The sequence below is a fragment of the Sinocyclocheilus rhinocerous genome, unplaced genomic scaffold, assembly GCF_001515625.1.
Source record: "Sinocyclocheilus rhinocerous isolate Xijiao unplaced genomic scaffold, SAMN03320098_v1.1 scaffold2338, whole genome shotgun sequence".
Classification (NCBI taxonomy): domain Eukaryota; kingdom Metazoa; phylum Chordata; class Actinopteri; order Cypriniformes; family Cyprinidae; genus Sinocyclocheilus; species Sinocyclocheilus rhinocerous.
The window spans coordinates 304927-321005 of record NW_015644013.1 but is presented as its reverse complement, the minus strand read 5'-3'; the positions used below and the strand labels follow the sequence as shown (position 1 = coordinate 321005).

Genomic DNA, 16079 nt, shown 5'->3' with positions numbered 1-16079 from the left:
GCGAGTGTGCTCATTATACCACGGTGTCAGATTGTTTTCCTTAATCTTCCTTAAGCGTAAAGGAGCAACTGTATCTAAAATGCTAGAAAAGAGAGAGTCCATAGTTTCTGTTACATCATCAAGTTGTTCTGAGGTATTGAATATACTGAGGAATTGAGACAAGTCAGGAAGATTACTTACAAAGCAGTCTTTTGTGGTAGAAGTGATGGTTCTACCATACTTGTAACAAGGATTAGAATTTACAGTTTTAGCTATATGAAGTTTGCACAAGACTAGATAATGATCTGAGATATTATCGCTTGGCTGCATAATTTCAACACCTTCAGCATCAATTCCATGTGACAGTATTAAATCTAGAGTATGATTTCGACAATGAGTAGGTCCTGACACGTGTTGTCTAACCTCAATAGAGTTCAGAATGTCTATGAATGCTGATCCCAATGCATCTTTTTCATTATCAACATGGATATTAAAATCACCAACAATTAAAACTTTATCTGCAGCCAGCACTAACTCATAATCAGCAAATTCTTTGATAAAGTCTGTATGGTGGCCTGTCTACAGTTGCCAGTACAAATGTCACAAGGGATTTATCATTAACACTTGTTTCTCTGGATAATGTTGTATAAAGCACCCTTACTTCAAACGAATTATACTTGAAACCAGACCTCTGAGAAATACTGAAAATATTGTTATAAATTGTAGCAACACCTCCCCCTTTACCTTTTAGACGCAGCTCATGTTTATAACAGTAATCTTGGGGCAGACTTATTTAAAGTAATGTAATCATCTGGTTTTAGCCAGAATTTATTTAAAACATTAGTTACTGTTTTGTAAAAGGTGTCACTGTGTTTCACCTGAGTTTTTGTTACTCACACAGCGTTTTCACCGGTGGGTGTCGAGACTAGATAGGGTTAGGGTTAGGTTTCCCTAAAAAAGTTACCCACTGGATCAGAGACAGAAAACAGTGCAATAAAAGATCACAAATATTCACTTAAGATCCTCATCTGACTCACAACAAATAAATCAAAACAAATTCATATATGACTGCATAATCTCTGATGATTGTCACTGTAATTAATAATACAATCATGACCATTAAAATTAAAACTATTATTTTTGTTTGAAATTGACAGCTGTTTGGGGGGTTATTTTATGCGGACAAAATAATTTTTTCCTTCTACTCAATCACTGTAATGGTTAAACAAATCAAGTACTAAATATTAAGGGTATCTGGTCTATACTACATGATACAAATATTGTACAAGTATTTGATTTTTTTCCCACCTTGAGTCCAATCTTCAACTGGGATCTGGATAATCCAGATTTTATTTTTTATTTTGTATCAAATGTATCCGTATAAATCATTTCAAACAACACTCAGTATGCGTTGTTTGAAATGATTTATACGGATACATTTGATACCGTTTTTTTTTTATTTTTTTTATAAACAATCCCTTTTCAAATCTAATATGATAGCTCAAATCTGATCAAATTTCTTTTGTACAACTGGGCCTTGGAAATATAATGCATATTTTATCAACAGTTTTTACCCGAAATGTTCTTAAACCCAGAAGCTTTTTTCCAGCAGATGTCATTCTTACATAACTCTATAAAGTTGACCCTCCAGCGGCCAGAGCACAGCGGCCTCTGCTGACAGACGGCTCTCTGGTTCTCAGTCGCGCTGTGGATTGTGGGTGTCTGGGACGTTGCCTGGGCTTGTCAGGCTTTAGCAGTGCTGGACTGAACGCGACGCGACGCGACGCCTCACCGTGCTCTCTACTGTAAGCCTTCCGCCGTCATCCACGCGTTCGCTTTCCACGCTTTTCGGTGATTCCTGCGCGTCTGCGTGCCGCGCCTCTCACTTTCGCTTCATCAGGAAGTCACCACATCTGAGAAATATGATGAATAAAACACGCGGAAGCATCGCTCTGCGCTCACTGAATCAGTCTGATTTCATCACATCAACACGAAATACTCAGCAGCAGCATGTTCATTTAGAGCGTCGTCAGTTTTGTTTTTAATGCTGATGTTGCAATGCTACTTTTTATTGTCGCTGCCACCTAACTTGTCACATGCACAAACTGTGTTCAGATGCGTTCATGTCAGAATAAAATACGACAGAATCATATTTGTGCGCTGATGATCTCGTTCACTCAGAAAAAGTGGATGTGTTTGAACTAATTACTGCTTAACATCTAGGCTACTGAAGTCTCTGATATACTGACTGATGACATATAAAGCATATGCATCATTCACAGAATATATCATAATTAGATTAGCACATAAACTTTTTATTTGCACAAAAATAACTAGTTTGAATTAATATTAAGACTTATTCTTTGTGCCAGCACGCTTTGCTGAAATGCATGGACAGGGCAGGGAAACTTCATCATGTTTGTTCTTCAGGCATCATGTCCAGTCGAGGTGGGAAGAAGAAGATCTCCAAGACGTCCAGGTCTGCTAAGGCTGGTGTGATCTTCCCTGTGGGACGGATGCTGCGCTATATTAAAAGAGGGCTTCCCAAATACAGGATTGGTGTTGGAGCTCCAGTCTACATGGCTGCAGTACTGGAGTACCTGACAGGTACGATGCATCTGTAACCATATATATCAATGCACTGCATCAGAAGCCTTTCTGTCCTCTTGAAGCTCTTGATGCATGGTGCTTTCAGCTGAAATCCTGGAGCTGGCAGGCAATGCAGCCAGAGACAATAAGAAGGGCCGCGTCACACCCAGACACATTTTACTAGCCGTCGCCAATGATGAGGAGCTTCATCAGGTAACAAGTTCAGGATAAAATATTCTCAAACCACGCATATGCAAAAATCACAGGCTTCTATTGAAAAATGGAGTGTTTTTGATGTAATGTTGTAATAATATTGGAAATTGATCTACACCTGACAACTTTGTAGATAATGCAGAGGAAAAACTGGACATACGCTAAACGACTGAGAATCACACACTATCAGACTCTCACAACAAACACGTGTTTCATTGCTAGAATAAGTATGACGAATGTCTAAAATTGGCTCAAAATACCAGACATGTTTGAAAACCTCAGACTGGATGGAATCACAGTCTGAATGCTAAAGTCAGTGTCCATCATACACTACATGATTTTCTGTGAAATCTGTCAACTCAGACCGACTGAAACCTGCAGACTGGCTCTGACGTTCCTGCTCCTGAAACTCACAGACTCATTCACTGCCTCATGATCAGTGCTTCTGGAATGAAAGACGATGAAATCATGTTTATTTTGATCAGGTGTGTTTTATGGTGCAAAGATGTGTTCCTGTCTCTGTTTAACGCTGGTGCAGTTGCTGAGGGGCGTCACCATCGCTGCCGGAGGAGTTTTACCCAACATCCACCCAGAGCTGCTGTCTAAGAAGAGAGGATCGAAAGCAAAGCTCGAAGCCTTCATCACTCCTCCACCAACAAAGAAGTCCAAGACCGCCAACAAAGCAGCTGTCAAGAAGCTGGGCACCAAAAAGTCCTCAAGAGTAAAGGTATTCATTGAACACTTAACCATAACACGTTATGCTAACTCTATCACGTCATACTAACCCTAACACATCTTACTAACGCTAACAGGTCATACTAACTCTTTACACATTATACTAACTCCAACATGTCATACTAACCCTAACACGTTATACTAATGCTAACACATCATACTAACCCTAAGATGTCATATTAACCCTAACACTTTATACTAACGATAATACATCTTATTAACTCTAACACATCTTACTAACGCTAACACGTCATACTAACTCTTTACACATTATACTAACTCCAACATGTCATACTAACCCTAACACGTTATAGTAACCCTAACACATCTTACTAACTCTAACACGTCTTACTAACTCTAACATGTCATACTAACCCTAACACGTTATAGTAACTCTAACACGTCTTACTAACTCTAACATGTTTCACTAACCCTAACACGTCTTACTAACTCTAACACGTCTTACTAACTCTAACATGTTTCACTAACCCTAAAACGTCTTACTAACGCTAACACGTCTTACTAACTCTAACATGTTTTACTAACGCTAACACGTCTTACTAACTCTAACACCTTAAACTAACCCTAACACGTTATATTAACTCTAACATGTCATACTAACCTTAACAGGTTATGCTAACCTTAACACATTATACTAACGCTAACACGTTTTACTAACTCTAACACGTCTAACTGACTCTAACATGTTATTCTAACTCCAAAATGCTTTACCAACTCTAACACGTCTTACTAACTCTAACTTAAACTAACCCTAACGCGTTATATTAACTCTAACATGTCATACTAACCCTAACACATGAGCAGTGTCTTGTGCGAAAGTTGTTTTTAAGCTCCTAATATTCAGCATAGTTAACCCGTTTATCATTATTCTGTGCTCTCATATCCAGTAAGATTATCACTGGCTGCATTAAGGTATTAAAGCAGAAGTTTGCTCTGCTGTGTTGTTGTTGTGACAGAGACGGGCTGCGATGGCTAAAGCGGGTACAGATGGCAGCACTACAGCGGGCAGCCCGGCTGATGGCTTCACTGTCCTCTCCTCCAAAAGCTTGTTCCTGGGCCAGAAGGTAAAGCTGCTTTCATTAGATTACACTCTTACTACAGTAACTGCTCCTTTTTTTAAATAATTTGCTTTCGTCTATCCGCTCTTCTGCTGAGACTAGCTGCTAAAGTCCAAAATCGCCTTGCTGTTTTATGAAACATCTGTAGCTATTAGGGGTGTAACGATGCACTTGTAACTTAATGCATCGATCACAATTCCTGCTGATTCATACGCATTGATCTTGAAATATGACTTGTGAGTCATTTGTTTTGGTCAGTAATCAATTTAAAATGCTAAATGGAGACTGAATTGCACTCACTGATCACAGGACAGCCACTGATTTTCTTTGTCCTTTGGAGCACAAATAAAATCTTTCAAAACATCTTTCAAAATACCTTCTTTTGGTTTCCACGAAAAAGGTCATACTGGTTTGGTGCAACCTGAGTGCGAGTAAATGTGATTATCAAATGATGAATGATGATATTTGTATTTCTCTCACCAGGAAAAAAAAAGAACAAAATCAAATATCTGAGACAGGGACCTCTGGTAGAGTCGACACTGAATGGCCTATTTACCTGGGATGAAAATTGAAGATATGAATTCTTGTTTTCTGAGAATTTGAACAAAATGAAGTGAGTTTATGCTTAAAACAAGAACAAATGTCTGTCAACGGGGAATGAAAATGCTCCGGTTACTAACATAACCTCGGTTCCATGAGATAGGGGAACGAGCATTGTGTTGAACACTTATAGGGGTAAACTCCTGTTTACTCTCATACTGAAGTCTGATTTGTTCACATTCGTGTACAAATGGCGCTTCAGCCCACCAAAACGGGTGGAGCTGACTGCTATATAACTCGGCTCTGAGTGCCATTCGCCAAAATCTTTCAACTGACAGCGACAGTCGTTGACTTGCATGCAGCCTTATAGCACAGCGGCGTATGCAACACTCGTTCCCTTATCTCAGGGAACCCAAGATCACACTAGTGACCGTTCAACCTGTTGCATTGAACGATTATGGGAACGCATCCAATAGCGCTGTGCTATAAGCAAGTGCAGAACGAAGCCGCTCTGCGAGCCCAGCCCCAGAGCGTCCGTAATGAGGGCTCCTAAAAGGCTAAATCCGTGCCTGTAGGGCAGGGGCATCCAAGTTATAAAATCTGGCAAAGGCAGATGGCGAAGACCAGCCGGCTGCCGCACAGATATTACCAATTGAACTCCACTGGACCAAGCCCAACGCCACTCCCGCGGTCCCTGGCGCTTAGGAAAAGTGATAGTGTTTAGCCGTCTGAGGGCTGTCGGAGCCCAGGCCCTGATTTTAACCGAGGCTGAGCTGGAGACAGTGAGGGCTTTGCAGGCTGCTGGGAAGATGGAGCCTTTTGGCTACCTGAACAAGCTGCAGAGCTGGAGCGCTTAGGCGGGAAGTAGCGCATGACCTGCGACGACTTCTGTGCTGCAGTGAAGTGCTTTGCAAATACGTCTATGACGAGGCCGCATAACCTTGTAGGGGAGACGGGAGTCGAGGAAGGCGTCCTTGATCTCCTTCAAATCCACGCACCACCAAGCTGGCCATGGCCCTGCCGATTGCATGCACAGCAGGCTTAGTAGCACGCAGAGCCAGGTCAGTTGCTGCACACAGCTCCTTAATTATTTATTTATTTATCACAACAAATGGCCAAGCAAAGCGCACAACACTGACAAGGTACGCGATATAGTACGAGACCAAACGCAACATCAATTCCAATTCATGGCATCCAACTAATCCTCCTTCAGATGGAGAGCTTGCCATATCCCATTTGCCATCAACAGAGGTGAGGGTGGCAGAATTAGAAGAGAAGCCACACCTTGGTAAGTTCATCGTGAACTTCCAGGAAAAAACAGGTCGTCTTATATTCAGGGTCTAGACTTTGACATGTCAATAATACACCCACAACAATAGATGGCGCCAAATACGCATAAAACGAGTGTGCCATGAAATACATAATGTAAGGCGTGTTGTAAAGATCGCGAGTAAAAACAAAAGAAGCAGAAAACCTTATAGCTGCATGAGTCGTGACTGTCACGTTAGCATGATGGCACCAAACTCCCTTTGTGATTTTAAAAGAAAAGCTTACAGCTGCATGAGTCGTGACTGTCACGTTAGCCTGATGGGACCAACTCTACTTCTGCTGTTAATAAGATTTTGGTAGGCTACTATTAGATGGATAGCGTAAATGTCCTAATTCAGATGGGCTACCTGTTTTTTTTGTTTTTTTTATGGTATATCAAGAAGTGTATATTTTTTAAATGTGATTTGTTGGTACATTTTACCAGTTTTTATCATACTTTCAAAACAAAAATTAAAATAGGAAAAATATGCAATATGAAAATAATTGAAGACAAAATGTGTTTTACTGAGAAAAAACAAGATTTGGTTTTTAAAAAGCCTTTTTCCAAAAGGTACATCTGGAAAAAGGGGGGTCGTCTTATAATCAGGGTCGTCTTATATTCGGGCCAATACGGTAGTTTGCTATCTGTGCCGGCCTGTGTTAATTCATTGGGGAGAAGGGTGCCAGGATCCTCTCCGGAATATGCCCAATCCTCTAAATCTGAAGCTGTCAGTGAATATAGAGTCATCAGTGACAGCATTCTCCTCCAGCCTGCATAAAAAAATCAAACCGTTCGTTGCTCTTCTACGGCAAGCAGCAGGCTTCGAGCTTCTTGTTTCAGAGTCCATCGAGGAGATGATCTTTGCGCTGAAGGAGAAATTTCTGACGAATGGCGCTCAGAGCTGACTTATATAGCAGTCGGCTCCACCCATTTGGCAGACTGAAGCACCATTTGTTTGTGCAGCTACACAAATGTGAACAAATCAGACTTCAGTATCAGAGTAAACAGGAGTTTACCCCCATAAGCGTTCCATGCAATGGGAGAGACCGTTCAATAGGAAACTTGGTTTCTTTGAATTAAGTTGATTTTTCTGGGCCTATTGGCAGATATTTGTTCTTGTTTTAAACATAAACTCATGTAATTTTGATCAGTTTCTCAAGAAAACAAGACTTCTTATCTCATGTCATTTTGCATCTGTATCTTGATTTAAGAAATGTGATCTAATGGAACAGTGAACGTTATTTCTATATTCTAGTGTTTCTGATCAAAGCTATTAAAGCCTTAAGCTCATTTGTAAAATGTTTTAAAAAGTAGCGTAATAGAGATCTGTTGGAAGTTGTATTTTCATCAGAAATGAATCAAAACAAAACAGCTAATGCGATGTTTAGTTTGACCTCTTATGGTTAAGCACAACACATTGACTGACCATTGACTGACACATACAGTAAGGCAAATACAGAGTGTTTCTACTGTCAGTTTGTGTCATTAACGTGCAAAGAAGCCCACTGTCACGCTGACCAGCAAACATTATTCTGTGCAGCTTTCTTGGAAACTGATGTAAGACATTTAGAGTTTTGTTTGTAGCGTGTGGCCTGCTGTGTAACGCCTCTGCTTTACTCTGTCCTGATCTCTCTCCATCCTGCTGCTTGATCTCTCCACAGCTCAATCTCATTCACAGTCAGATCACTAACCTAACTGCCTTTTACGTGGAAGGGGTTATCAACCCCACCAATGCTGACTTTGACCTTAAAGATGATTTAGGTGAGCGCTTATAGCTGCCATGGAGACTCATGTTCATTCAGATGCTGTAGATCTGCTTTTATGGATCCAGCAGTTCACATCTGGGTCTAATATGGCAGTTTTTGGCTGCCTGGAAATCCATGTGAACAGAACTCTGGTTAAAGCCAACATGGTCAGTTTTGTCCATATTCAATCACATTTCCAGGGTCTTTAACTGGTAGATGGGCTAAACTCACACGTCCAGGTCACATTTCACCCCGAAATCAAAAGAAAACAATAATAATCCAATTATCTAGTAGAATCCACCCCAAAACTGTAATGAAATAAATAAATCTCATTCTCATTACTGTCATGGTTTTGTAATTAGCGGCCAAGAACCAAAGGTGCGTATGCACCTATTGTGTCGTCGTCGTCGTCTTCTTCTTCTTCTTCCGCTCTTGAGTCTATGGCCGCCCATAGAACCGTATGGTAAGTAATTATGAAATTTGGCACACAGATAAAGGACAGTCTCAACATGTAGCACACCAAATTTGGAGTCTCTAACTCAAACCCTCTAGCGCCACCAACTGCTCAAAGCTGCACTTACATTTGTGCTAATAACTTTTGAACCATTAGGGCTAGAAACAAAATCCGTCCTATGGTCACACCCTAAAACACCCAATGCCGTAATTTCCCACAATTTAGTATTTGTCTTTTTACGAACTCTTCCTAGACCTTTTGTCTAATTTTCATGAAAATCTAACCATATCCGCTTCAGACCATGTCAATTAAAAAACATTGAAATCAAGTTGATCCGTCAAACCATTTCTGAATGAGCGTGAACAAATTTGTCGAAGAGCTCTCCAAAGTGGACATAAGGCTATATCTCTGCAACGCTTTAGCGTATTCAAACCAAACTTGGTGGGTGTTGTAATAACCATGACCTGAGAGTATCTGCACAGTTTTGGCGCAGCGCCACCTAGTGGTCAGAAGATGTGAAAAATGGCTATTTTAGCAAATAACTTCTTAAGGGTTTGGCCCAAAATCACAAGACTGGTCACAAGACATTCGGAGAGGCAGAATGGTACCCAATTTTCCTATGTCCACCATTTCTGGTGTCGGCCATTTAGAATTTTGTCGAAAAATGCAAGATTTTACAAACTCATTGGCGTATCATTACAAAATTACATGTGTATGTGTTTTCAGCACCATACCCTGATGGTACTCATAAAATTTTGTGGCAGCCCCACCTATTGGTCAAAAATGATAATGAAATAAAAAAATGAACATAACTTTTGATTAACTTTGCCTATTGGCATGAGACTTTCCTTGGATTATGGCGAGAACGCCACAAAACACAGAGAATACCAAAACACATCAATTTGGTAACAGTGCCACCTATTGGTCAAAACTGATAAACCTTTAAATCATATTACTAATGATTGAATTTATTATTTTTTTAGCCAGTCTGAGTAAAATCACCTTAAAATGTCATTAATTACTCATTGTTGAGGTTGGTCTGATTGCTCCTCATTCTGCCTCTCTTGTGCTTGGCCCCTTAATTGGTTCTTGCGGCTACATTTCCCTTTATTCTCAGTGTTGATTCTTAATACTGTAGTACATATCACTGTCTTTATGCCATTTTGCACATATTGGACAATTTCGATACATTATTTTGTTTTTGAGAGTGATGGTTAAAATAGCCACTGTACACACATCTTTCCTCATTAAGTATACAATAGTCAACATTTGAAGTGGATCAAAAAAGTTAATCAAAGTTAACCTAAAACCAAAATGGACTCTTGTCTTAGGACAACTTTGATGAACTTTTTTGATCCACTTCAAATGTTGACTACTGTATATATTTCATATCACCTCCTCCTGATTTGGTGGTAAAATGTGACCAGGACAGGTTGATGAGATTTACCCAGCAGGTTTTTAGGATCGATCCGTCATCTCATGAATGGATTCAGCAGTCTTGTATGTATGTGTTTGTGTTACTTTTGTCTTTTCCAGACAAACCGGTCTTTGTCTACTCGTCATGGTTTCACCTCATTCTCCACAGCTTTTGTCTCTCACTGTATTTGTTTGCCTGTTGTTGTAGCTGCAAGTTGTGCAAGCTGACATTGCCAGCATCGAAAGTGAAGCGGTTGTTCACCCGACCAACTCCACCTTCTACATAGGTGGTGAAGTAGGTAAAGGAGCAGTTCTGCAGAAAACACCACAGCTCTGCCACTTTGACTCAAAATTAATATTGTTAATGCCATCTTATAATATTTGCTCATTGAAAATAACAAGGTATGCAACATGTCTAAATAGCGCGGTTGTATTCATGCATAGATTTGATATTAGATTTGAAATGATGACAGAATTGGTATTTTTGGGTGAACTGTAAAGCATGGCAGTGATTCTGCACACTGTTTGTGATTAAGATGCTCTTGTGTCTAAAGCTGGTGTCACTCGACTCTAAACAACAGACGGAGTGTCGCAATAGGAAAGAATCTGCAAATTCACTTCACTGAGTGCAAACGCACACATCGCTACCTCGCGTACCTACAGAATGGCCGTGACTCAACATATAGCTTAACGTATAACAGCCAGTACATTTGCATAGTCATTATTCAGACTCGTCTGTTAGTTCTGCCTGGGGATGAAAAATCATCCTCATTTGTTAGAAGTCTGTCACAATCATGGCTGAAGACTGGAGACTTCAATCAAAAACAGACGCACTTTAGCAGCAAATCAATATAAAGTTGACTGAAATACGAGTTGAGTTCCACTCAAAACATAAACTGTTGTAAAAGACTGAATTAGGATGAAATTTGTTGAATGGCTGCACAGTATTGGAAAAAACTATGATATATATATATATATATATATATACAAGAATTTTGTATGTATTTTTAATGTAAAAGAACCACCTCAAAAAATCTTGTTTAATAGCCGTAAGATGAAGTTTTTTTTTTTTTATTATTATTTTTAAAAACAATATTAAGCAAGACTAGAAATATATTACTTTTATTATAATACTATATACAGTGAAAGCAGCGGATCGTGAGCTGCTCACTGCTCAATTCAGTAATGAATCCGACACGCTGGGTTAGGGTTAGGGTTAGGGTTAGGGTTCGCTGGAGTGACGGCAGCTTTAAACACACGTGTGCTCAGCATCACAGCTCAGTGTCTCTCTCAGGCAGTGCTTTGGAGAAGATCGGAGGAAAGCAGTTTGCAGAGGCAGTTCTGGAGCTACGCAAGAGCAACGGCCCTCTGGAGGTGGCAGGAGGTACATTTACACCCGCTATTACATCTGATCACGAGCTGCGTGAAGTCAGTTCCAGGTGTGAACGGGGTCCGTAATGAGAGACAAGATGCTGCTGTTGAAAAAGTCTGATAACGGTTGTTATTAAAATGCTTTGTCATGCTCTTCAGCCATGCTTTAATGAATTCTCATGGCTTACTTTTTTATTCAGATAAGAGAGTTGATCTTAAGGAGTTGTTGTTAATTGTGGATAAGTTGCAGTATGTTTGATAAGGTCATTTATCCTGATAAGTTCATTATCTTTGTTGTTCCTCAGCGGCCATGACCTCAGGATACGGTCTTCCTGCCAAGTTCGTCATCCACTGTAACAGTCCAGGCTGGGGCTCGGATAAATGTGAGGAGATGCTGGATAAGACGGTGAAGAACTGTCTGGCTCTCGCTGATGAGAAGAAGCTCAAATCTGTGGCCTTCCCTTCCATCGGCAGCGGCAGGTACAACTTTAGTTGTAATAAATACAGTAATTAAAGTAATTTATTGCCCTAGGGCCAGATTTACTAAACAGGGCAAATTAGTGTTAGATCGCAATTTCATAAAAGCGCCGATGGGAGGGGAAATTCTGCGAGTGATTTACTAGCAATGCACACATTAATAAACACAGACGCAGCAGATCATTTCCATAATGACCAGCGTGATCTACCAAGAGCAGCGCAAATTACCCTCTGCTTTAAGACATGCTTTTTTTGGCTGTTATATAATGGCGCAAATACTAGTAATTTGACGAGCGCAAACGTTGCATGATTCATTTGAATACTCTCCTCCCATAAATTTTGCGTCTGAAAGGGAAACTCCTATAAATGCATATTCAATAAGGTCAGGCGCAAAAATAACTGTCCACATCTTTTCAGAGCTAATTATGACTGTACTATTTTAACGCCAAAAGATGGTTTGCGCTGGCGCAAGCTATTAGTAAAATTGACATTGAAATGTAAATTCACTCAATTCAATTCAATCTGTTATTTAAATGCAGCTTATTGTGACCAATTTGGTTCTTTTTTTGACCACGTTTGTCCTCCTAAACTCCGCCCACTGCATGCTTACGCTCATCTGCATATGCTTAAGAGCCACGCCCACACTTCAACATCCAATCAACAACTGGTACATAAAACCAGGTCCCGCACTACATTTTTGTTTTTCATTCAAATGTACATCATAATATTGAAGAAAAAATTTGTAGAAGTTAGTAGTTAATAGGTTAATTTAGAATTAAAGGGATATATTTAAACCTCAACTAACAATATTAATAATAGATGTTGCAAAATGCATGTTGTGCATAATGTAACGGGGAAATGGGAAAATGTACAGACTGATTAGTTCGAAAATGATATACTTAGTAGTTTTCTCATCCATTTGAGATGCTAAATACTAATAGCTAAATGATGATTCTTTTTGCCGTTTGCCATCAGGTGGTTGTTGAAGTGTAACGGTTCCTGAATACTGTGACGCTGCATGCTTTGCTGTGTTTCTCCTCTGTAGAAACGGTTTTCCGAAGCAGACGGCCGCTCAGCTCATTCTGAAGGCCATCTCCAGCTACTTTGTGACAACGATGTCATCCTCCATCAAGACGGTGTACTTTGTGCTGTTCGACAGCGAGAGCATCGGGATCTACGTGCAGGAAATGGCCAAACTCGACGCCAACTGAAGTAGAAAATCCTCTGTAGATTTCAGAGGTGAAAAAATTATTATTTTATGCTTGATGATGACGTTTGGGGGGTAAAATATTTTTGGTACTTTATTATAACAGCAACAGTTTGGAGTCTTTGATTTGATTTGATTTTTAACAGAGGGATTGGGTTTTGTGTCGGCACTGCGACTACTGCATAATTTAGTCTAGTTTGTTCTGTTGTTTCAATGTATAATGTGTATCACAATGTTAATTTGCATAAAGTGTATCTACAATAATTGAAAACTAAATATATATATGAAGTGCATAACTTGTGTAATTTGTGACTGCTGTCAGCAGATGGAGCCCTTTGTCCAGTATTATATTTAAAATGAGGTCATCTTACATTGAACACAGACAAAAGAGGAACTGTGAAGGAAACATTGGGATAAGTTAGTTTATTTCATACATCCTTTCAGCTCCTGTGATGTTTATCCATGTGAATTATGATAGCTTCGGACTCATTAGAGATGAATACTAGAGTATTCTTGTATGTCGGGCAGCAGTTTCGTTGGGTTGATGGTGTAGAGCTTCAGCTCTCAGTTTCTCAGCTCTTTCCCGAGCTCTTATCGGTTATTGGCAGTCAGCGGCGGGTCAGTTTCCCAGCGCAGACCTCCTCGAAGGGCACCATCTGAGGACTAATCCACAGGAAATACGGGCAGCTCTCTCCTCGCAGGAAAATCTCCCTAAATTCAAAGCATCTGTAGGCACGGGTTGGAAAAGGGCCGCTTTCCCAGAGCTCCGGCAGATGATTTTTTATTCTTTGCATGTAGAAAGTAAGCCCGGCGGGGCAGAGGACTACATGAAATTAAAACAAACATCAGCGGGATCAGGGAGGGTAAATAGCCAGTCATCATGCCAGTGTACATGAAAGGAGTGCAATGTATCCGTCATTTTGAGTGGATGCGGTGAATCTGTTTGTTGATCGCTCGTACTCGTGAAGAATGTCGATGCAATATACTCACAGCCGCTCAGATGTGACTTAGTGCGAGAGAAAAGCAAACTAGGAAAATCCTCATGTGGTACGAATTCACTTCTTTAAACTATATTTACTTATATAGGGCAGTGTTAAATCTCTAATCTGAGGCTGTACTCATGAAAGCCACGAAGCAGCTTGATGTATAAATGCTGGGCATGTGGGAAAACACTCTAAGTCAGACACCTATGGAGGAACTAGTGCATGAAAGTTAAAGAGTAATAATCATTCTTAGTAAAACAGTTAACCTCCTTTTGGTGAAAATATGTACATTTTGAGCACATGCTTAAAGCATCCCATGCGTTTCGTAACATACAATTATTCAGTCATCCGACTAGTTCATTACAGACAAACATAAAATAGAAAGTATGCTTGTCCTGAAGGAATGATGGCGGCCGTATTAACATGATACCTCATCGTCTTGATTCTGGGGTTGAATAATAATACATGAGGATTCCTGTAGGGCCTTTGCTGCATTCAGGGCTCTTCATGTTCATATGAAGCTCAGGAGACAGTCATCTCACACCTCTGGACTGAGAGTCCGAATCTTACAGCAGATTTTATCCTGCGGCTCTTTTACTAAGCCGATGGGAACTTGTGCTTTTGGCTCCTGCGAGGTCCTGTACTGCTTTGATCCTGAACCTCCTCCAATATATATCAACACTTGTAGGATTGTGTGGGCCTACAAACCAAACTGTGATAGTTGGCAGCAAGGTGGTGCTATAATCAATATGCGTCAATGCTTATATTTCAAGAATCTTATGGGCTGGAAACTCCTTTCACCGAATTTTGTAGTATTTAAAGCCATTTTAATGTTTTGGAAACCTCTTTTTTATACTCTAACTAGACTGTCCATCTGATTGACATGAGATTTGTGTAAAATTAGTGGAAAACATTATCAAAAGAATTTTGATTATCCGCTTTGCCTGGCAAGTTTGAGTGAGTATATATTTTCTGGATGTGGCCCATGATGACTTTTTGCCCTGTATGTTGGGAACCCAGTGTCCAAACCTCACAAAACTTGGAACACATGGACACTAGGACAATATGAAGAGGCACACCAAATTTCATCCATTTTCAAAGCTTGTGGCTGCTATAGTTTAAGAAAGTTTGATCAAGGAAATTGAAAATTACAACCAGAGTTCATGTTCTTCCTTTTCTGAAAGGTTTTTAAAGTCATGTTCATCCTTTTCCAAAGTATTTGGACCCCATTAATTGTCACTTACACTATGTTTTTGGTTTTCCATGTATGGTTTATTTCTCTTAAAAACATTGTACTGTACTGCATGAGAACTCCAGAAGCTCAGTGATTTTTCAAGCACTGGGTTCATCACAGAAATCCCACCATTTTGCTCAAGAGTTGCATTAAACCCTAATACAATTTCACTCACAAATTCACACATGCAGTAACTAAATTTTGTATTGAAAGTAAGGAACATGGTCACACATTTCCAGCTCTCAGAATCATTCAGTAATGGCGATGCTTCATTGCAGTGGACCATACCCTGCTGCAGGAGACTACAGCTTGCACAATCCTCCTGGTTTGTGCATTAAACGGCTGGTCCTGTGTGCTTTTATTGGGCTGTGAGGGTCTGGAGGTGAATCTGGAGTCTCTGTGAGTCCAGGGTTAATCTGTAGGCCAGATCAAAGGGTCACCTCCACAGATAAAGCCTGGCCCGTCAGCTTTTCCCTGCTATCTGCAAATGGTTAAACACAGCGTGATTGACTGCATTCAGCCTGGAATAGAACAGAGGAAGCAATGCATCTTCACACAGCAAGTTTGAACACGTAAAAGCACAAGAGACATTCGAGAGCTGCAGCAGAGGGGAAGATTTGCAATGGATAACAGCTCATTTAAGTCTGTTCCTCACACAAAGCCATCGTGTGAAGCTAAAAATCATCTGTGGAGTCTGTGAAAGTAGACTCATGTATGTGGCCGCTGCTTCTCTTAGGTCTTGAGCTTT

At 40.2% G+C, this 16079-nt stretch overlaps 1 protein-coding gene across 2 annotated transcripts; it reads left to right on the top strand.

Annotated features, from left to right (window-relative positions):
- The first annotated feature begins 1668 nt into the window (after positions 1–1668).
- macroh2a1 (macroH2A.1 histone) lies at positions 1669–13474 on the top strand. Of its 2 annotated transcripts, none has more exons than XM_016575481.1 (9): positions 1669–1784; positions 2410–2586; positions 2675–2781; positions 3320–3508; positions 4494–4601; positions 10268–10358; positions 11354–11443; positions 11736–11910; positions 12953–13474. In XM_016575481.1, exons 2-9 carry the CDS (start codon positions 2415–2417, stop codon positions 13116–13118), a joined length of 1098 nt encoding a protein of 365 aa, XP_016430967.1. In that variant the 5' UTR covers positions 1669–1784; positions 2410–2414; the 3' UTR covers positions 13119–13474. The 2 variants fall into 2 exon arrangements, with proteins under 2 accessions (XP_016430967.1, XP_016430966.1); XM_016575480.1 differs by having other exon boundaries at positions 1669–1830.
- Positions 13475–16079: the final 2605 nt, after the last annotated feature.

Excerpts from the sequence above, each read along its gene's own strand:
- macroh2a1 (XM_016575481.1), top strand. The coding sequence starts at position 2,415 with ATGTCCAGTCGAGGTGGGAAGAAGAAGATCTCCAAGACGTCCAGGTCT. Across the intron at positions 2,587-2,674 it reads AGTACTGGAGTACCTGACAG|CTGAAATCCTGGAGCTGGCA; the intron begins GTACGATGCATC and ends TGGTGCTTTCAG. Across the intron at positions 2,782-3,319 it reads ATGATGAGGAGCTTCATCAG|TTGCTGAGGGGCGTCACCAT; the intron begins GTAACAAGTTCA and ends ACGCTGGTGCAG.